Source organism: Notolabrus celidotus, chromosome 13 (assembly GCF_009762535.1).
Source record: "Notolabrus celidotus isolate fNotCel1 chromosome 13, fNotCel1.pri, whole genome shotgun sequence".
NCBI lineage: Eukaryota > Metazoa > Chordata > Actinopteri > Labriformes > Labridae > Notolabrus > Notolabrus celidotus.
Genome location: NC_048284.1, coordinates 3,241,457 through 3,263,131, shown reverse-complemented (window position 1 = coordinate 3,263,131; position 21,675 = coordinate 3,241,457). Strand labels below are relative to the sequence as shown.

The 21,675-nt window shown below is 43.7% G+C and overlaps 1 protein-coding gene across 1 annotated transcript in view; it reads right to left on the bottom strand.

Moving 5' to 3' along the window:
• igf2r (insulin-like growth factor 2 receptor) overlaps positions 1 to 21,675 on the bottom strand; it is a 49,956-nt gene that overhangs the window by 16,114 nt on the left and 12,167 nt on the right. The window contains exons 9-40 of the mRNA XM_034700101.1: positions 20,262 to 20,365; positions 18,168 to 18,332; positions 17,931 to 18,074; positions 17,650 to 17,811; positions 17,430 to 17,567; positions 14,743 to 14,893; positions 13,837 to 14,005; positions 13,597 to 13,712; positions 13,322 to 13,475; positions 12,877 to 13,053; positions 12,686 to 12,781; positions 12,485 to 12,586; positions 11,703 to 11,865; positions 11,394 to 11,567; positions 11,163 to 11,309; positions 10,867 to 11,045; positions 8,936 to 9,023; positions 8,603 to 8,812; positions 8,379 to 8,509; positions 7,287 to 7,390; positions 7,004 to 7,137; positions 6,682 to 6,878; positions 5,681 to 5,807; positions 5,436 to 5,567; positions 3,085 to 3,244; positions 1,575 to 1,683; positions 1,408 to 1,489; positions 1,188 to 1,321; positions 933 to 1,082; positions 683 to 841; positions 272 to 482; positions 30 to 182 (exon numbers count right to left, since the gene is read on the bottom strand). Coding sequence (XP_034555992.1) covers positions 30 to 182; positions 272 to 482; positions 683 to 841; positions 933 to 1,082; positions 1,188 to 1,321; positions 1,408 to 1,489; positions 1,575 to 1,683; positions 3,085 to 3,244; positions 5,436 to 5,567; positions 5,681 to 5,807; positions 6,682 to 6,878; positions 7,004 to 7,137; positions 7,287 to 7,390; positions 8,379 to 8,509; positions 8,603 to 8,812; positions 8,936 to 9,023; positions 10,867 to 11,045; positions 11,163 to 11,309; positions 11,394 to 11,567; positions 11,703 to 11,865; positions 12,485 to 12,586; positions 12,686 to 12,781; positions 12,877 to 13,053; positions 13,322 to 13,475; positions 13,597 to 13,712; positions 13,837 to 14,005; positions 14,743 to 14,893; positions 17,430 to 17,567; positions 17,650 to 17,811; positions 17,931 to 18,074; positions 18,168 to 18,332; positions 20,262 to 20,365 — 4,622 coding nt within the window. The remainder of the gene's footprint in view (positions 1 to 29; positions 183 to 271; positions 483 to 682; positions 842 to 932; positions 1,083 to 1,187; positions 1,322 to 1,407; positions 1,490 to 1,574; positions 1,684 to 3,084; positions 3,245 to 5,435; positions 5,568 to 5,680; positions 5,808 to 6,681; positions 6,879 to 7,003; positions 7,138 to 7,286; positions 7,391 to 8,378; positions 8,510 to 8,602; positions 8,813 to 8,935; positions 9,024 to 10,866; positions 11,046 to 11,162; positions 11,310 to 11,393; positions 11,568 to 11,702; positions 11,866 to 12,484; positions 12,587 to 12,685; positions 12,782 to 12,876; positions 13,054 to 13,321; positions 13,476 to 13,596; positions 13,713 to 13,836; positions 14,006 to 14,742; positions 14,894 to 17,429; positions 17,568 to 17,649; positions 17,812 to 17,930; positions 18,075 to 18,167; positions 18,333 to 20,261; positions 20,366 to 21,675) is intronic.

Sequence of the window (21,675 nt, the reverse complement as noted above, 5' to 3'; positions counted from 1 at the left end):
AAGAGTTTATTTGAAATCTCGTCGGTCACCTTCATTGCAGAATCCCCACATCCTGTCCGTGTCGTAGTTGGATGTGGTGGAGCACCACTTCTTGCCGTCGGTCCGCCCGTCGTTGGTGCACTCGGTGTACGACTTCTTCATGAGGGTGAAGGGGAACACACAAGCCTCGCCCTTGTCTGTCACTACAACACACAACAGAACAAACAAACACTGTAATCACTGAACACTGAGATAAAAAGCCTGTATTTACTCTCACTGATCCACCGCCTACCTGGTGGGCAGGGATCTCCTCCTCCGTACTTCATCAGGACGGCCTGAACCTCATGTTTGTATTCCATCGTCATGGCCTTGTTGATGCCGAAGGAAGACGCTGACTTGTCCGAACCGGATCCAGACACCCGGCAAACCGCGCTGTTCTTACAAGCCGGCTCTGCCACCGAGCTGCAGACGTTGATGTTGTACGTGCTGGAGCCGGCGGGAACCTGAAACACAAGAGACTCAGCTCAGGTTAAGTGTTTAAAGGAAGCCCAGAAGCATCACGGGAGCAGTATCTGATGTAAAAGGCTGTTCTCATCTCTTTGTCTGATATCTATGTGATGATTTGATGATTTCAGGCTTCAAAAATAACTTATGTAGAGGCATCACAGCTCAGAGGAGACTCAAACTGAAGGACTGAGCTCACCTGGACTTCCCCAGTGAGTGCTGACATATCGAAGGTGAACTGCATCTGTGCGTCCGTGAGCTGGCAGCCGCTGGTGTGCGTGGCGTCCGAGCACACGATGGGGGTCGCCCACTCAAACAGGTAGACGCACTTCTGCAGCCTCAGCATCTGAGGAGAGCCCTGAGGAAAGGAAGGCAACACACTGATGAGTTCACAGCGTATGTGTGCGTGTATATGTTCTTGTTACAGAGGAAGTGAAGGTCGCACTGACCAGCTCCAGGCCTCTCTGGCAGGTGAAGATGATGGTGGAGGTGTAGTTCTGGGACGGATCAGCTGCACACTGGGTGGAGCTGTGGTAGGTGATGGAGAGTTCTCCTGTTGCAGAGTTGATCTCAGGGCCGCTGGTGGTTCGCCCGATGTCCTTTAAGAGGCAGAGACACGGATGAAGGGAGCAGTTTGGACAGAGACTGGAAGAAGGATGATTAACACATGAAGTCAAAGCTTCGGTTTCAAGTCGCGGTCTTACAATGGGAGGTCCATTATCAGGATCCATGCACACAGCTGATCCAGGAGGGCAGGTGACTCCTGGGATGGGGTTTAAAGGCTGACAGATGTTGATGTAGAAGTCTGGAGACTCGTCACTTTGATCCACTGCATCGTCTGACAGGAGAAGAAAACGAGGCAGCAGTTAATCTATGAGACTTTCACTGGTTTAGAGTAATGCAGCTCCATGTGTGCTCACTGACCTGTAGCGGTGTAGTATCCACTGACATGAATCAGAGGAGTCAGGTCTATGAAGGCAGAGCCGTTCTGCACCGAACACTTCACCTGGAGAGTTAAAGGAACAGAAGAAATGTCAGAGAGACATCCTGCAGTGAGCTCCTTCACAAAAAACACCTGAGGACACACTTACTGTCTGCTCGCACACCAGGGGTGTGTGGAAAGAGAAGTAGTGTGTGCAGGTCTCAGCCTTTGAGTCGATGAGGACGGGCTCTGGAGGGGACGAGTCCATGTTAGCCGGCCTGTGCAAACAGAAAGTAACATTAAGAACATTCTCAGTCTTAACATGACAGATACATACGTGGTAAATTCTGTCAATTTAAACAGTTGTAGTCTTAAATAATGAATATATCCTGGAGGAGAGACACTTTTCAGGCATGCAGATTGTATTCTGATTTTGTTTCAGCCAGTTCTCCTGGAGAACTTTTAGCAAGAAGCTGTGGTGAGAAGATTTGTGAGAGCAAAGAGAATTCACAGTAAAGTCTTCTGCTGTATCAGGACATGTGTGAGAGAGCATTTCCAGAAAACACCTGGGGCAGGTTGATCTAAAATTTTGAATTCTGAGGAGTGAATGTATAACAAGGGGTAAAGAGTAACATCCAATTTAAACAGGGGGCGTGTGTGACGTGTTCTGTCAGCGCCACGGGTTTGCTCCGTCTGATGGCGTGCATCCTGCTTATTAACCCTCAAAGACCTAGACAGCCGGCGGCGGCGGCTACTTGTTCTTAAATGTTTGATAACTTTTGAACCATTAATCCTATCAACAAGCTTTAAAAACTCAGTCACAGCGGACATTCTCTGCTTTCCATTGATACCACATGTGTCTCATTCAGCATATTCAAAATAAATTCAGGAGTCTGGCGCCCCCAAAGATGGTTGAGGTCTTTGAGGGTTAAGTTAGTATGCCTAGTTCGAGCTGCATATCTATAAGGTTTAGTTTTTGCAGGTTTAGAGTTTAATAAGAATAATTCTGCTCTACTTTGTTGTCCTGTTTCCTTCTGACACAGTTATCATCTTAAAGTCCTGTTGTGGTCGACCTGGATCCCGGATGTTAATCATAATCGATGAGTATTTCTAATCTATACCATTTTTTAAATGGGAGTCCATATATGATGTTTTATTTTGAAATTGAGCAGATGCTGCATGTCATTCTTGTGCCTGACTTCCTGTCCTGGTCGATATTCTCTGCTCCATCCAAATACAATCCGGAGACGGAGCTGAGATGCGCTGACGTAACAAAGCGTGGCGCATCCTGTGTCAACTTGACGTAAAGAAAAGCCACAAGGCCACGACTTCCTGTCAGGTTCTTTGAGTCACATCAAAGTGAATGTTCTCTGCTGGATGCATGATTCAAAAGAAGACATAAGAGGACTTATATTCCACGGGAAGTGACATGATTTATCATACCTTTACCTTTACCTCACTAAAGGTTACATAAGTTCAAAGTGCAGGTAGGTGTTATGTCGTTTTTAGTGATCTGCTCCTGAACACACCAGCTGTGTTAGTTCAGAGTCACTTGCTGCAGAAATGGGGACGCTAAGAGCCTCACTGCAGCTTTACAAACCAAATTAACTTCAAGAGAGAAGTATCTGAGCGACATCATTCACCGTGTTTCCACATAGCTCTGTAAAAGGTGAAGGTACCTGCAGATGAAGTGGATGACGGTCTTGTGTTGCAGAGTTGGGTTTGCAGCACAGGGACTTCCTCCTTCATACGTCAGCTCCAGAACGTGATCCCTGTAGGAGAGCTTCCTGCTCACCTGACCTCCGCTCACCACCGTGTTGCCGTCCTTGATGCACACGGCTAGAACAACAAAGTGCATTCAGATGTATTAGAGTGCTTTAAAATGTTATAGGTTGGTACTTCTCTGTTACGTTTTCTATCTTCAGATTAGCACAGTTTGTGGAGAACAACTCTTTTCTCATGGGACGCCTAGAATTCACCAGAAGCTTTCCTCCTGAACTCCAAAACACACTCTCCAGACTTTCATCAGACTTCCCTTTAATATATTCTTTGCAAACAGGGAACCCTCTTTTTTTTTTAAATACGTCAATCACAGCAATCTGCATCTGAATTAAAATCTGACATCTGTGCCCTCAGTGTCCTCCAGTTTGCAGTTCATCTACTAAAGCCCTTGAGTAAGAGCTGTCAATCATCAGAGAGGTGAAGCAATCCTAAATCTATCATCACGCTTTCAGAGATGTTCATGGTGTTACATAAACCGTCTGTGCGTCTGACAGAGTAAACAGTAACCACAGGAAGTCAATGAGTTCTTGAAAACATCGCTGCTTCCTTGTTGGGTGGTTTTCTTGTTGGTTCAAAGTTGGAATCCGAAAAACTTTGCTTTGTCGGCTTTTTCCTCCCAGACTTTAAAAGGCAGGATTAAAGCGTCTGCAGGCTTGTTGTGTTTTTCACAGTTTTATGATCAGATTTGAAGGAAGAAGAAGGCTGAAAAAACGAATTTCTGTTTTCAGGGAAACAAAAGGGGAAAAATGTAGCAGAGAAAATTATATTTAGATATTTTAAGAACTGCATCTAGATCACACTGACCCATGATTTCGCCAAAGTCTGCAGTGTTTCCATCGTGACCTTTTAGTCCTTTAAATCTTATAAGAAGCCGTAAGAAGGACCTTACAGTGAAGATGAATGTCCTCCTGTCCCATTAAAGTTACTAACCATAGACCTTTCTGGAGTCCCTGAGCTCCCTTGTCTCGTAGGTTCCTGCTGCTGTGGACCTGCCAGACTCCAGCTGCTACATCTACTATTATCTGTCTCACCACTATCATCTCTCTCTCTCTTCATCTCCCTCTATCCCTCTCTCCAACACGGTCTCAGCAGATGTGTGTCTAACATGAGTCTGGTCCTGCTGGAGGTTTCTGCCTGTTTAAGGGAGTCACCTTCGTATCTTAAAGATCTCATAGTGCCCTATCACCCCTCTCGAACACTGCACTCCTAACATGCAGGCCTGCTCATCGTACCTTAAGTCCCTAAAAGTAGTATGGGAGGTCGAGCCTTCAGTTATCAGGCACCCCTCCTTTGGAATCATCTACCAGTCAGAGTCCGGGAGGCAGACACCCTCTCTACTTTTAAGAGTAGGCTTCAAACTTTCCTTTTTGATAAAGCTTAAAGTTAGAGCTGGTTTAGGCTTGGACCAGGTCTTAGTTATGCTGTTGTAGGCTTAGACTGACACACTGGGCTCCCCTCTCTATGCCTTTCATTTACTTTAACTCCCCCCGTCCTGTTAAAGTTACTAACCATAGACCTTTCTGGAGTCCCTGAGCTCCCTTGTCTTGTAGGTTCCTGCTGCTGTGGACGTGCCAGACTCCAGCTGCTACAACTACTACTATCCGTCTCCCCACTATCATCTCTCTCTCTCTCTTCATCTCCCTCTATCCCTCTCTCCAACACGGTCTCAGCAGATGTGTGTCTAACATGAGTCTGGTCCTGCTGGAGGTTTCTGCCTGTTAAAGGAAGTTTGTCCTTGCCACTGTAACTTGCTAAATGCTGCAAAGTGCTCTGCTCATGGTGGATTAAGATGAGATCAGACTGAGTCCTGTCTGTAAGATGGGACTGGATCTGATCCGGTCTTGATGTTGGGTCTTGCAGCTCTGACGAGTTAAAGGTTGATTCCACTGAAGTATTACCTCACTCTGCCTAGTTGAAGGCTGATCTGAGTTACTTCTGTGTGCGTGTGTTGAAGACTTCATGACGTGAGTGGGTGACCTTTGAGCCTTTGAGCTTTTGCAAATCTATCACTGTGGACGTTTTCTGTTTCTGTTCATGAAAACTTGATCAGATCCTAAGCGTGAAACTTGAGGACACAAATACAGGAAAATATTTCTTAGATCTTGCTTTCATCTTGTATCTTTGCATCTTGTCTTTAATTTATAAGTTGAAGAAGTAGCTTGATGCTATTTAAGACAGACACCGAGTAGAGACAGAGAGTTGTGTGTTTTAAAGAGGATCGGCTGAATACCTGGGTAAATGTACGTACCAGTTTCAGGGCTGCATCCAGCATTAGTCATGTTTCCACAGACGTTCATGCGAAACATTTTCCTGTTGTCCTGATGATCGTACACGGTGTAACCTCCTTCCACTGTCAGAGGGTTCAGGTCAAACAAATGACCTGCAGGAGAGGAGGAAGGACTTTTACTGACTCATGAAAGCTGCAGTGTGAAGATGAACTTCTGCTCTGTTCATGTGCATTCATATTTGAATCGTGCTCAGAGGAGCTCTAACCTGTGGCAGGGTTGGTGACTCTGCAGTCGTCGTGCTGGATGGCGTTGAGCGGGCAGGCGGCAGCGGTTAACCAGAGGAAGGAGTACACACAGTCCTCTATGGCCGAGATCAGAGTGGGCCTGGAGTCCTGCATGAGAGATAAGAAGACACTTCTTAAAACCCCTCACTATTTCTGCTTTATTGCCTTTTACAGTACCCTTCAAAACACAGAGCTTCTTTGGAAAGTTTCTCAAATGTGGGAAAAGAGTTGAGCAGGGTTGTGCGTGAACGCGCTAAAATGAGTCCTGAGGAAATGCTACATTCAAATTCATGCTAGTTTTCTGTGACTACCAACCCTAGCTTTAACAAAATATTTAGCCGACAGGTTGAGGAGTTAGATGTTCGTTTTTAAGTTTTCATAGATCCAGATTTTCTCAGCTTTTACACTTAATACCTGTCTATAATTTCATAGTAGAACCATAGGCTGTATAGTAAATGGACGTAGTATCCGTGACGTCACCCATCTGTTTCTGAAACGCTGATTTGAAGCCGATCGTCACTGGGTGCCATATCGGAAATGCTGAACTCAACCTAACTTCGTCCGAGCTAGTGTGAGGTAAAGAGGTGGGCCTGCATCCTTTTTGCTAACAGCTACAGGGTGCCTGCCTGTCAATCAAGTCAGGCATGCCCTAAAATTAGCAACGTAGACCTAAACTGTTTTTTGAACCAGACTGTAAACATGTTTATTTCTGCTGTAAAGATCGTCTTCTTTGAATGGGTGTGTATGTGGTTTCCTGTGTTTCTCCAGCCCGCCTCTAGTGGACGCTCGATGAACTGCAGTTTTTCGAACTTCTGCATGCGCTTCATATTTTAAGACCGGAGGTTCCAGCTTGGTGTAGAATACAGTAATTAATGTAGTTTAGTAAACGTCAGTGATTAAGAGGCTCTTCTGAAAAATAATATAGATGGCTTTTGTTGTTTTTTTGCTTCACGTTGAAAAGGGAATCTTTGAAGTCCCTCACCACTTTGTCTTTGTCGCACTTGAAGCGGATGATGCTGGTCCTGTTGCGGTGCCCGTCAGGACAGGCCTGGCCGCTGCTGTACTGCAGCTTCAGGACGTTCCTGTCCCACGTCGGCCCCGACTCCAGCTGGCCTAGACTCACATACTCATCTCCCACCTTCACACAGGACGCTGCGCTGGACGGACACTTCCATGAACCTGACAACAAAGCAAACCTACGTTAAAAAACTTCTCTTGTAGGTTGAATTGTGTAAAGCTAGATCCTGTTTCTACCAGATGCTTCACTGCATAAAGAGAACATGTGATTGAGCATGCACACTGACCTCCTTGCTGCACCAGCGACCTGCAGACGTTGATGAAATACTGTTTCCCTGTGTCCACAGTAGAGGGCTCCACCACCCAGTTCCGAGAGTCCATGGCGAGAGGGGAGAGATCGTACGAGTGACCCTGACCGTCACTGAGGGAAATAAAACATGGAGAGTGTGATGTGTTTGTAAGGTTTTAAATATCTCTGCTGAATCCATGCCATGAAATGAAGGTAAATGTGTGTTAGAGGGAGAAAAGAGTGTTTGATGCGGAATACAAGAGGTGGTGGAGGATTGTTACTTGTAGGAGCAGCTGGTGGTTTTGACCGGGACGCAGGCCAGAGCGGTGGGCCAGCTGAACAGGTAGGTGCAGTCTGGAGTCTCCTTTAAGAACTCTGGGACTCCCTGAACGAGAGAACAAACACAGCAGAGAGTTAGAGAGCTGAGATGAAGACCTGAGGGAGATTGATCGTACAGAAACGTGTGCAGTACACAAGGCTGCAGCTTCATGATCATACGGTGAGTGAATACTGCCCCCTGCTGGACTAACTAGCACACAGGCTGCCCACAGAGGAAGAACATGGCCAGATATTTCTATATTAGAAGTCTAACAAGTTGAATTACTTTAGATTTATTCCAATAAGTCACTTTCATATCTTTTCTTTTTATCAATGGGAGGAAAACTTACTCTCACCATCAATAACTCACCTTCACACACAGGTATTTAGTGACTGATCTGTCACATTTCAATCATTTTACAGCTTTTAGAATAAAGTCACCGTCCAATCAGATCAGTTCTTGGACTAAAAGTTGAGAAAAGCTTTGTCTGTCTCAGGAAACTTTCCTTCAGATTTGAGATCAATCTTTTTATTTCACTTTGTCAGCGCAGCATTTCTGTTCTTTGAACGAGTGATAACAGTGAATATATTTGTTTACATTCACTACTGAGGCTTTAAAATATGACTTAAATAAATCAGCTTATTTGTGTTTCACTTCCAGCAGCTCTGCCTCCATTTCAGATCAACTAAATCAGCATTTTACTTTGAGTCCAATTGCTTTAATTTAATTTGCACATTCCAGATGTCTCTCCTCTTCCTCTCATGCGCCTGTGTTATCTATGTGTGTGGCCCTGCAGCGTCATGCCCTTATATGGGCGTTTAAGGTCTGTATAACTATGCTAATTAGGAACATTGAGCATGAGCTTCAAACTTACGAGGACATGGCATTAGTCACTTTGAGAACAAGTCTGCTGTTCAAGAGTTGTCATAGATTTCTCTGAGGAACCTTCTTAAGAGTACATTTTAGAAATATCTTGAACACAGCTGTCATATTTTTGTTATTGCACAGGTATCAGATCACTCGTATTCTAACATCTGGACTCTGTAAAACTCACAGGATGGCGGTCAGGGTGGCAGGAGAAGTAGACCTCTGTGGTTCTTCTGTAGATCTTATGACAGGTCTCTCCTTCAGTGTAGTTCAGGATGAGCTGGTCACCCACATAGCTCAGAACCTGGTTTGACATCCCTGCACAAACAGACACAAATATATGAGTGTGAGAGTGATGGCATGAAGTCGCACAGTTTCCTTTCTTTTAGGAGGGGGGGGGGGATTTCGTACCTGCAATCTTGTGGTTGTCTCCGTCCACCTGGCAGGAGGAGACGGTTTCGATGCCCGTGTCTTTGTGGGTGCAGATGCCCCTCTGCAGCCCCTCACACACGGACAGGTGGTAGATGTACTTCTCGTTCCGGACCTGGTAGTCTCGCCCCTTCAGAGAGTTCAGGTTGAACTCGAAGCCACTCCTGGGGTCACGAACCTTACAGTCACGACCTGGGAGGAGCAGACCAAAACGTCATCATCCCTTTATGAAATGCTGTTTGACATCTTTTGAATACAAGCAGATTAAAGCTTAAAATGTTGCTTCTATCGTCTGATATTCAAACATGTTCTAACCTTCGGACTTCTTGATGGGGCAGGCCTCTGACGTCGTCCAGATGAAGACGTATTCACAGCCGTCTAGGCGGTCAAACATGGGGGAGCCCTGCAGACAGACAGACAGACAGACACAACACATTAAAAAGGAAGGGAACACGATAATAACCCCTTTTTTAATCAGCTCCTCGCCCTGGAAGTGTTACTCAGGGTGTCACATTTGGTGTCATGAGAAGATGTGTTTGAAACAGCAGCCGTGACTGAAAATAACTACAAAAGTCTGAAATAAAAACTTCCTCCTCCTCTCGTTCTTGTGATCTAACAAACAGAAAGAAAGAAGCTGTGACGTGAGACATGTGACTCATGCTGCTCGTGCTGCTCATGCAAGTGGAATGAACTGTCTAATCTGTTAACATGAATGCTGAAATTAAATCAAGCCGTTCTGGAGACATAACACATCCGGTCTGAAGCGGCTGTAAGACTCCCTAACACTCAAGTGTGAGGATAGATGGGCAGTAAGAGCCGAGTGGGATTAGAGATAGAGATCAACTGATAGACAGTGGGGCTCCAAAACCATAAAAATAATATACTGTGCTTTAAACATGAACTTCTCCACCTTTCACTAACTCTTAAAAAGGCTTAAAGTCACTGTAGTATGTTGAGCCTTCCATCTTCCCTCTCATTTCTTATTTTTGTTTTTATTTGATTTTATTTTTCTGGTATTTATCTGATTATATTTTATTCATTTCATTGGAATGATTTTCTTTTATTTTCTGCTACTTACCTGATTTTATCTTATATATTTTGTTGTAATGATTTTAATATATATATATATATATATATATATATATATATATATACATGATTTTATTGATTTTACTTTAATAATTTTGATTTATTTTTATATATATCTGATTCTATTTTATTCATTGTATTGTATTGATTAAAGATAAGATAAGATATTACTTTATTGATCCCCCAGGGGGGGAAATTCAGTTGTTACAGCAACCCAGACATAATTACAATCAAGAAGAAGTTTCAATAAGTAAAAGAAAAGAAAAGAAAAGAAATTAAAAAATAAAAAATAAAGATAAAATACAATGTTACAAATGGAATTTAGATTAATTGCAGTAATTACAAACAGTATTAAAAATGGTTCAGTAGTGACAGGTTGACATGGTGTGATTATGGTTGGTAATGAGACATTAATTAATGAATAAAAATAAATATGGGTGTGTAATATGACCGTGAGTTGTAGTAAAAAATAATAATGTAATATAACATAATATAATATAGCAAGATAATTTTATCATATGCTTTATATTTATCTGATTTATTTTATTCATTTGTTGAAATGGTTTTATTTGATTTTTCTGGTATTTATCTGATTGATTTTATTCATTTTATTGTAATGATTTCATCTTATTGTCTTATTGATATTTATCTTATTTAATTTTATTGATTTAATTTTAATTTTTAAGTTTTTAATCTTACTTCCCTCTCTCTTGTTTTAGCCTCGTATCTTGTACCTCTTGCTGTTATTTTCTGGGTCTATGATCTTTTGTGAAGCACTTTGGGCTGCATGCTTGAAGGTATGAAAGGTGCTATATAAATAAAAATGAGCTGAGTTGAGAATGTTTGTGCATAAGCATCTTTTGTGGATATAGAACTGAGACTATAATGAAGTTCTCTTAGCCTGCATTCTCTCTAATGTCCATTAGGGGGAGACTTGGCTGTAGCAAAAGAAGTCAAATTCTATCAAAGTCTGTGAGAAGATGACTCTACTTCCTGGATTACATGAAGAAAATGCCTAACTGAGTTAATACAGTCTTAACTGATTGTTCCAGTCATTTCTAATCCATCTTGATGTTAATTTTCTGAATTAAGAATCCATTACAGCAGATCAGATAGAGCAGAGTACAGAGAGTCGCCGTGGCGGCTCTGATACTCACCGGGTTGTCGTCACACTGGAAGATGATGCGTGTGGAGTAGTGCGATGTGGAGTCGCACTGATCTCCGTTCTGATAGACGATGCTGATGGAGCCGTCCTCCGCTGCCTGTGGACGGGACTGGACGTACCCGAGGTTCATGCTCTTACCATCAACGACAGCGCAAGCACCCAGAGGACCCACTGCAGACAGGAAGGGAACATCTTTAGAACTAGCAAGCATCTAGTTGAACACCAGTGTAATATCATGACTCTGTGCAGGTGGAGACAAATTAAAGAGACAAAGGTGTGCACACAGACCTGGACAGTTGCTCACAGGAGGAAGAGGTTTGCAGACGTTGATGTAAAAGCTGCGTGATTGGGCCGCACCGGTCTCTATCGCGATCCACGGGCTGTCATCTCCATTCCGGATCAGGTGACTCAGGTCGTACTCGTTACCGTGAGAGTCTAGCAGTGACAGAAAAGAATTCACTACTCAACATTCACAGAAAAACAAGAGCCGTGTTTGTTCCAGCGTGAGTATTCCCATACCGATGATCTGGCAGTCGACGGGAGCGGGGATGCAGGCGAGAGCGGTGGAGAACTCGAAGAGGACGTTGTGGACCACGTGACTAGATGTGCTCAACTCCTCCTGCAGCAGCTTCAATGAGCCGGGGTGAGCGGTCTGGTTGCACACAAAGTTGATGGTGAAGGTGTCCCGAGTGGCTGATGGAGACGTGGAGAAGAGACGAGAAGGAAAATGTGATGATGACTATTCTGGATTACTTGATCTGATCACAGCCAACATAAGGAAAGCATAACTGACTGTAAAGATCAAACAGGCTTCTTCATCCGTCTCACCTGTTGGAGTATCAAGAGGTCCTTTATATGTGAGCTGGAGCAGACCGTCAGTGGAGTACTGGAGGGTCTTCTCCACTCCTACAGGGTTGAGCGGATGCCCCTCCTCCAGCTCACAGCCAGCCATGCCCTTTCCACATTCTGCTGCGTCTGCGCAGATGTTCACCTTTCAGAGGAGGAGGAGGAGAAGGGTCAGTGTTTGAACATAGTATGGGAGGTGGAGCCTTCAGATATCAGGCACCTCTCCTTTGGAATCATCTACGAAGCAGGATCCGGGAGGCAGACAACCTCTCTACTTTTAGGAGTAGGCTTCAAACTTTCCTTTTTGATAAAGCTTATAGTTAGAGCTGGATCGGGCTTGGACCAGGTCTTAGTTATGCTGCTATAGGCTTAGACTGCCGAGGGAGCTGACACACTTTAACTCTTCCTGTCCCATTAAAGTGACTAACCATAGACCTTTCTGGAGTCCCTGAGCTGCCTTGTCTCATAGGTTACTCTACGGTAGACTCCAGCTGCTACAACTACTACTATCATCTCTCTCTCTCTCTTTATCTCCCTCTATCCCTCTCTCCAACATGGTCTCAGCAGATGTGTGTCTAACATGAGTCTGGTCCTGCTGGAGGTTTCTGCCTGTTAAAGGAAGTTTGTCCTTGCCACTGTAACTTGCTAAATGCTGCAAAGTGCTCTGCTCATGGTGGATTAAGATGAGATCAGACTGAGTCCTGTCTGTAAGATGGGACTGGATCTTATAGAGTACGGTCTAGAAAACATAAAAAGAGTCTCACCAGGAAGTCCTTCCCGTTCGCAGTAGTCCTGTATCCAGTCTTTGAGGCCAAAAGCTGCAGGTTGAACTCGAAGCCGGTGTTTGGATCCACCACAGAACAGCTCTGAGACACAGAGACACATCACATAAACTTCACAGCCTTAAAAAGTGTGCAAATCAATGTTCTGAACAGAAGTAGACATTGTAGTTTCGTTGAACTCACATCCTTCTTGGTGGTTTTGATGGCGCAGGCCGCTCTGGTCTCCCAAATAAAACTGGCGGTGCAGTTCTGGTACATGAGGAATCGTGGACTCATAGACTGCAGAGCGATGAACATAAACAGAGTCACATCTCACACACATGTTGACATGCTTTAATCCACTACACAGTCTAATCCGTGAGCTGCAGACTCACCGAAGACCCTCTGGAGCAAACCAGGTGGATGAGTGTGGTGTAGGTGAGCTCCTTGCCGTCTGACACGCAGGCAGAGCCGTCTGTGAACTCCAGCAGCAGCCGGTCCCGCCCCTCGATGATCGGTCCTCGTTTGGATATTCCCATGTTACTGACTGACACCACCTCTTTAGGAGAGCCCTGAGTACAGACGGCAGGAAGAGGTTTAGATTTAGGATTCAAGAGATGATAAAACCTGCTTTCAAATACGTCACACAACAACTTCTAGGTGGCTTAGAATCAGTCGTTACAATCTGCAGCTTCAGTTCAGTAAAGGCTCTGTGAGTCCAGTTTGAGTTTAGTGCTTCCACTGTCATACATGAGAGTGAGGACCTGAGAGTACACCTGGACAAGGTTTTGTCTTTATCTACTGTTCTGTTCTCCACATCGTCTTCTGGACTTTACAGACCTGTTCTGATATGTACTTCGTCTGGCAGACGGATGCGTGGCGGTCGCAGCCCGGCACGGCGTTGATCGGCCGACAGATGTTGATGTAGTACTTCTTCCGGTTCAGGGTGTCGGTCATGTCCATGGCCTGCCAGTTTGAGGAGGAGCGTGACAAGCTGGAGGACGGACGGAGGAGAAGAAGAAGGTGTGGATGAGGACAGAGATGTCTAACACAGGACTGAATCTTTTTGTTGAGTTTCTCTTGATCATGAGGAAGTCCTGGTTCCTTCATGTTACCTGGATAAGTCGTACTGGTCCAGAGTTTGAGGGTCTGTCACCAAACACTCGTGAGGGCGTTCATGACACGCGTAGGCTGTGTACCAGTGGAAGTTGTAGGTGTAGTTGTCCTCAGCCTGGAGTCAAAAAATAAACACAAGATTGAAAGTTTAAAGTGAGGACATGAGAACAAACACACAACAGGAGGAGGAGGAGAAGCAGTTCAAACAATGGAGGGAAAGAGGAAGGGAGGAGTCTTACCTGGAATTCCGGTTTTCCAGCTCCGGCTTCTGGGTCACAGAGGAAGGAGATGAGCGTGGATCTTAACGTGTGTCCTTTGTTGTTGTACTGCGAGCCGTTGCTGTAGCTCAGCTGGATCAGGCCGTCGTAGTATGACAGACGGGAGTTTGCTTCCCCGAGACTCCAGGAGCTAAAGTGGAGCAGGGAAGACCAGAGTCATCAGATCATTAGTGCAACGGTTTCAGCTGTTCATCATGAGTCTGGTTCTGCTCGAGGTTTCTGCCTGTTAAAGGAGGTTTTTCCTCGCCACTGTTACTTGCTACATGGGTTTCTGTGATAATATGACAAAGAGTGCAGACTACATAATTAAGATTCACTAATATCTATCTACCCTTTGTGAGCATGCTCAGTACAGGCTATGCCAGGGGTTCCCAAAGTGTGGGTTGGGACCCCCTGGGGGGTCGTGAGACACAAATGGGGGGTCGTGAGATGTCTACCAGAATCTTTTTTTTCTTAATGATCTAAAAATTGTACATTTTACCCGTTACAGTAAAAAATATCAACAGAAATTGTAGCTAACCTTGAAATAAAACCTTGAAATTAGAAAATGTAATGAGTTTTCTGCCTTTCTTTGTTTCCAGATGACTCCCAGGTTTAGGGTTAGTGAACAGTGAATTATCTAAAGCATCAGTAGCAGCAGGTTCATTCATAAAGGCACAGGAAACACAGACACATGCTCATATAGGGAGGGTCATTTTCTGCAGACCAGCTACATGAAGCCACATTAAATCACTTTGAGGGACGGTGGAGGTCGCAAGTCTTTGGCGCCTATATTTTGGGGGTCCTGGGCTGAAAAGTCTGGGAACCCCTGCTCTATGCTTGCAGAAACATTCCTCAACTGTCATGGTTCCTGTTCTCTTCTCTCACCTCTGCTCGACCTGGCACGCCCCGGCCTTTGCGGGACACTTGGCAGCCGTGACCGGACCACAGACGTTGATGTAGTAGTCGTAGTTGCCGCTGCTCAGGTTGTAGAAGCCGCCGTCAGCTTTGGTGAGAGGGGACAAGTCAAAGGAGAACTCTGTGGAGAAGAGAGGCGGGTTAGAGAGAGGGATGAGGGCCTGAAGCACATGGAGGGAGCAGATCGTGCAGCTGCAGCCAGGGGGCAGCACAGGGAGGTTCTTCAATGATTTACATAAGATGTCAACAACTCTCACATGACTGAGAGGTGTGTTCAGGAGGTGAAAGAGCCTCTTCTACTGTCTGAGGACTGTAAAACAAATCCAGACCTTCTGAACATGACTGTTGAGACTTTATTTTTAAATGAAACTTTCAGACGATACTTTTTATTGCTTGATGATTTTGTGCTTTGATACAAAATTCAAGAAAACGTCAAAAAAACAGAGAGTTGTCAAAACTAAGCATTTTACATGTTTGTGCATTTGAGTTTTCTATTTTTCTTTCCTCATATTTAAATGTGGATTTTTGTATAACTGTTGCAAAATGTGAAACATGTAAGTCTGGTGCTCCTCCTGTAGTATCCTCACTATTCAAATATTAAACAGAACAATGAACCAGAGGATCTGAGAGGAACCAGGATTATTGAGACTTTTAAAAGTAGATTAAAGACCCATCAATTTAATCTGTTTTTTACGTCAGGTTTTTTATATAAATTATTTTAATTTATCATTTTTATTTTCACTTTATATTTATTTTAAAGGTGACATATCATGCAAAATCGACTTTTTAATGGTTCTCTACCTGAAATATGTGTCCCTTTCTACAAACCCCTTGAAAAGTAAAATAATCCATTCTGCCCCCGTTCTGATTTCTCCACCTTTCTGTAAATGTGTGCTGAAACGAGCCGTTTCAGTTTTCAGTGTTTTTCATACGTCACAACGCCATCCGGTCTGTAACAGGAAGTCAGAGCTCGGAGCTTGTTCAGCCCATAGACTGTATAAAATACAACTCAACCCCTCCTCCGTTTTTCATTCCCTGCACACATGTGTGCTAACAAGGAGCTTAGGAGGGAGGCATGCTAGTTGCAGGCTGTCTTAATAAACACAGAGGTCGGTATTACTCCCCACGTCTGCAGATTTGAAGATCTAGTGGATGATTTTTATTTTTCATGGAAAAGTGCTAGCGCTAGTTAGCATAGCCACATAGCTACATGTTAGTAGCTGTGTACCAAGACCATAGACTGTAAAAAATATGGACGTAGGATCCGTTACGTCACCCATCTGTTTCTGAAGAGCTGTTTTGAGACCAATCGGCTGCGGCAGCCATATTGCTTCTGTCGAGCCAGTGTGACGTAAAGAGGCGGGCTTTGAGTCTCCTAGCCAACAGCTGCAGTGTTCCCGCAGGCAGCTGTGCCTCTCATTGGAAGACTGGTAATCTCAATATCTTCGAAATTGTCGAATTAGAAAAAAATTCACCCCCCTCACAGTGAGAGGACATCGAGAAATTAGCTATTCAGACTACACTCATCTTTTGTACCAGGCTGTAAACATGTTTATTAATGCTGCAAAGATCGTCTTTTCCCCATTCATGTGTATGTGACTTCCGGTACTTCCGGAGCCAGCCTCAAGCGGATCCTCGATGAACTGCAGCTTTTAACACTTCCGCATTGACTCATATTTTTAGACCGGAGGTTGCCGCTTGACCAAGACACACGTCGACAAATAAAACAACAAGAAACACGAAATCTGTGACCAATGGTTCAGAAAGGTCCTGCTGCAGGCGCCTCTCCGTCAGGATCAGATTCTGGATCAGACTCAGAGGGTTGAAGTAACGCGGGTCTGTGAGCAGCCGTGTATATTCAGCCAACATGTAAACATTAGATCAACGTGCTGGAGAGTTGAGGCCAAATCCACTTCCTGAGGGGGCGTGGTCAGAGAGCTCATTCTCATTTAAAGGCACAGACACAGAAAACAGCCTGTTCTGAGCAGGGCTGAAAAAGAGGGGTTTACAGGCAGACCAAAATCTGATTTCAAAGTGTTTTTATGAGCAATAAACTTTAAAGACATGTTTTGGGGACCTCTTAGACCAATATATGTTGATGAAAAAAGCGTTATATGTCACCTTTAATATGCTATTATTATTATTTTTTATTTTTTATTTTATCTTTACCTTTTTTATCGTCAACTATTTATCTTTTGTTTACTTATTTCTTAAATATTTCTATTTGTTGTTTATCAATATAAAATGTATTGCACTTTGTGTGCATTAGTCTCTACTTCTAAATCCATTTCTGTTTAATTTTGGTCATTACATATTTTATTTTAATATTTTATTAAATCTTTGTAAAGCACTTTGAACTGCATCTGTTTGTATGAAAGGTGCTTGAACTGCAAACTCAAGAATGCTTTTTAAAACTTTCAATGTTTAAATAAATAAATAAATAAATAATAACAAAATATGAGAGATTTGAGTCACAACCTTCAAATTAAAGCCCTCTCATGATCTAACAGTCTGAGGTAAAGAGCAGAGGTAACTTTGACTTAAACCACAAAGAGGCGCTTTTATTTGTGTCCCACTTCTTCTTTCTTTCTTTACCCAGTAAAATATCAGTCAGCTAGAATCCTCACTGAGAGGTCTTGTACGTTTAATTGTCTCACCAGCCTGAAGGTCCTCCACCTTGCAGTTGTCTCCCTGCGTCTTTGAGAGGACACAGGCAGCAGCCGTGTACCACTCCATCTCGTACACACATTTGTCTTCTGAGACGCTGCGGAGGATGGGAGCGCTCTCCAGATCTCCTGCAGGGAGGCACGACAGAAAAGTGGATTAAATGCTGAACGAATCAATGAGGTATCAGATAAAAGAATCAGTTTCACTCACCTGTTTTGCACTTCAGGGTCAGGATGGTTTGTATCCTCCTCTTTTTATCTTTATCGTTGCAGAAGTCTCCGTCAGTGTACACCAGCCGGATGTCGTTTCCTATCTTCGTCTTCTGTGGAGATGAGAGGAAGCTGCCCAGGCTGATGTGGATGTTGTCCTTATCTGGTCGTGTTAAGTGTTACAAAAGAATACGTCACCCATAGCAAAAGGTTTCTTAATGTTCTTAATCTACTATGATAGATGATGATGACTGCTATCTTAAGGTAACAACCAGCTCTTACTCATGGCACAGATGGAGGCATTGACCGGGCAGCCGACAGCATCTCCGGTCTGCAGGACTTTGTGACAGACGTTCAGGAAGTAGCGCGAGTCCGGCTGAGGAGATTTAGCATCCACCGCCTCCCAGTTCCCGTTGACCTCTGACCCTGAACCAACCGGATGAAGAGCAAGACGGCAGCTGAGCAGAAGATTCCATAAGCAGAATGAAAGTTGACTTTATTGAACTCAAACAAACTCACCAGGGTATTTAGTGAGGGGTGAGAGGTCGTAGTGTTTGTTCCCGTCTCTGACTCGACACAGCAGATCCTCCTTCTCCTTGACGCAGGCCAAGGCCGTCTCCCAGTTGAAGTAGTAAGTGCAGTCTGTCTCCCCGGCGAAGACTGGAGCTCCTCGTCCTCCGTTAGCTGCAGAAAACAAATCAAACACTGAGTTCATTTAGTTCATGTTATGATATGATGTCACCTGTCACAGCCAAATTCCACCAGATCCGGGTCCAGTCTGTCTCTGATCCATCACGACACCAGATCTGATCGGTTTCTAGTCTTCTAGTCAATGTGTTAACTTCCACTGGATCCACTCCTTTGCGTATCGGCTCCGTATCTGATCCAGCAGGATGGAGCCCCCGGGATCAGATACATAAGTCTTCGGCTGTTTTCGAAACCGTCTACTATGCTAGCAGTACGTATTGATTTGGCCAAAATTTAGTAAGTAGTATGTGAACAAGAGCAAAATCTGCAGTATGCCAAAAACTCCCCGGATGTCTACTGATTCAGGAACATTTCACAGTCTGCATCGGACCAGTCTCCCTCTAGTACTGTTTCCCACAATGCACAGCGCTCCTTCTACTTTTTCTTTTTTCTCCTTTTTTGAAAGGGAGAACTCTGTGGTGCTGTGAAAATTATTAAATTCCATATAAACCACTTCCTAACTTTTTAAAGGTGACATATCACGCTTTTTTCATCAATATATATTGGTCTAAGAGGTCCCAAAACACCCTGGACAGGTCGCCAACCTATCACAGGGCACACAGACCCGCGTTACTTGAACCCTCTGAATCTGATCCAGAATCTGATCCTGAAGGAGAGGCGCCTGCAGCAGGACCTTTCTGAACCATTGGTCACAGATTTAGTGTTTCTTGTTGTTTTATTTGTCAGTATGTCGACGTGTGTCTTGGTACACAGCTACCAACATGTAGCTATGTGGCTATGCTAACTAGCGCTAGCACTTTTCCATGACAAATAAAAATCATCCACTAGATCTTCAAATCTGCAGACGTGGGGAGTAAAACCGACCTTTGTGTTTATTAAGACAGCCTACAACTAGCATGCCTCCCTCCTAAGCTCCTTGTTAGCACACATTTGTGCAGGGAATGAAAAACAGAGGAGGGGTTGAGTTGTATTTTATACAGTCTATGGGCTGAACAAGCTCAGAGCTCTGACTTCCTGTTACAGACCGGATGGCGTTGTGACGTATGAAAAACACTGAAAACTGAAACATCTGGTTTCACACACATTTACAGAAAGGTGGAGAAATCAGAACAGGGGCAGAATGGATTCTTTTCATTTTCGGGGGGTTTGTAGACAGGGACACATATTTCAGGTAGAGAACCATTAAAAAGTTGATTTTGCATGATATGCCACCTTTAAATCACAAGTGATGCTAAAGAAGTTGTTTTGCTATCAGCTTGTCCGTTGTTTACTTCCACTTTCCAAAACTGAAAACCAAAGATGTCTGGCTCAGTGTACTGCAGACCAGATCCGACAGAGCAGTCATACTACATACTAAATTCAAACGCAGTATGTAGTAGGCAGTACCTACTGAATACTACATTCATAGGTAGCATGTAGCAGGCCATTTCGAAAACAGACTTCTATTTTTTAAGGATGCCAGAGCACGACATATCAATCTCAACAGAGTAGATGGAGCAGGACAGGAAGTCAGGCACCAAATTTTAATTTTCAGAATAAAACACTCTGTGTTATCACCAGATCATATTTAACTTAACTACAACAACAAACTGGAGCAGTCCTGCTCTGTGCTGCGTTCTGAAAACACAGCCGGTGGATGTTGACGGACGAGAGAGCATGGGCCGCATCCAATTGGAGACAGACCAGACACAGATCGGGTGGAAGTCTGATGTCAGACCATTTCACAACAGAAAGTCTTTGAAATTTACAGAGCTACACTTCAAATGCATGAATCATTCAGTCATGTGATGCTCACATCAGAAGATCTTAAATATTAGCTGAATTATAGGGACTATTTAGGAGATGTAAAAACAGAAGACATGTTGAAATGTTGATTATGTGCTGAGAGTCTTTGTAACTTCTCACTTGCGGTCTCGCTGCACTCAAAGTTGATGATGGTCATTCTCTCGAAGCCGCTGGAGCACCTCGTGCCGTCAGGGTAGATCAGGGTCAGATCTCCGTCTGAGTATCTGAGGAGGAGAACACAGAAGCAGGGAGGGAATCAGAGCGAGGAGGAGGAAAGTGTAACCTGAAGAGATTCATTAAGTCCTATTAGTCTCCTTTTTCCACCCTCGTTTGTTTACAGACTCCATCACATGAGCCAGCATGCTAATGACAAATAATTACATCCTATCAGATCATCAGCAAACAGAGAGCTCTGGACGCCTCACAGATAAGAGGATCATCTGAAGCTGTGCAGACATGATGCAACGCTGCACAGAAAGGTGTCTGTTCTTCAGAAATATTGAGTTTAATTTCTTTATTTTATTGCACATATAAAAGAACCAAACAAAGACTTCCTGCTCAATAACAAGAGCCAAGATATAACAGGTCAATTCAACAATATAACTAACCACTAACTTTAGTGACAGCACATGTGAAGGAGCCAGAACAGGCTTGTTGAGTGACACTAATTTAACATATTTAATATGTGTTGTTTCTGCTGGAGAGATGTTGTTAATGCAGACTGTTATCACTTCGTTGCAGAGGTAGTCGTAGTGGAAGTTTGTATCTTTAACTAGAATAAAGAAGATCTTTTCTGCAGCCTCTTACACACTGCAATTACTCAACAGACTTCTGCATCCTGGACGGTGTAATGATGGTGTTGAAGTGTGTGATTACACATCACACACACTCACACATGCACATACACACAGCACTGTTGCACTGCCTTCTTTCCTCCACTTCACCCCCGTTACTACCTCTGAGGGAGGATCAGAGGTGGAATGACTTTGCCCCACCTTTGAGTCTAAGCACGCGCCCCATGTACGGAGGCTACAGCGGTCCAGGACTCGACTCCCAGCCTCTACCATTTGCTGCATTTCTTCCTCCTCTCTCCTCTCTCTCTCCAGCTGTCTTATCCAATAAAGGCAAAAACGCCCAAAAATATTTAAAGCTCCTGTGAGGAACTTCTCATTTGTGTCCATTTTGGCGCCCCCTGTGGACAAAGTGGTACTTCTTATGTCTTTGCTGTTCCTGCCCCTGAACATGTATAAGATAAGATAAGATAAGATATTACTTTATTGATCCCCCGGGGGGGAAATTCAGTTGTTACAGCAACCCAGACATAAGTACAGTCAAGAAAGAAGTTTCAATAAGTACAAAATAAGATAAAAAAAAAAATAAGTACAAAATAAAAATAAAAAATAAAACAAAAAAATAAAACAAAATAACATATAATAGATAAAAAAAATAAAATAAAATAAAAATAAGTAAAATAAAATAGATAAATAAAGCTAGAATACAATTTAGATATATACAATGTTACAAATGGAATTTA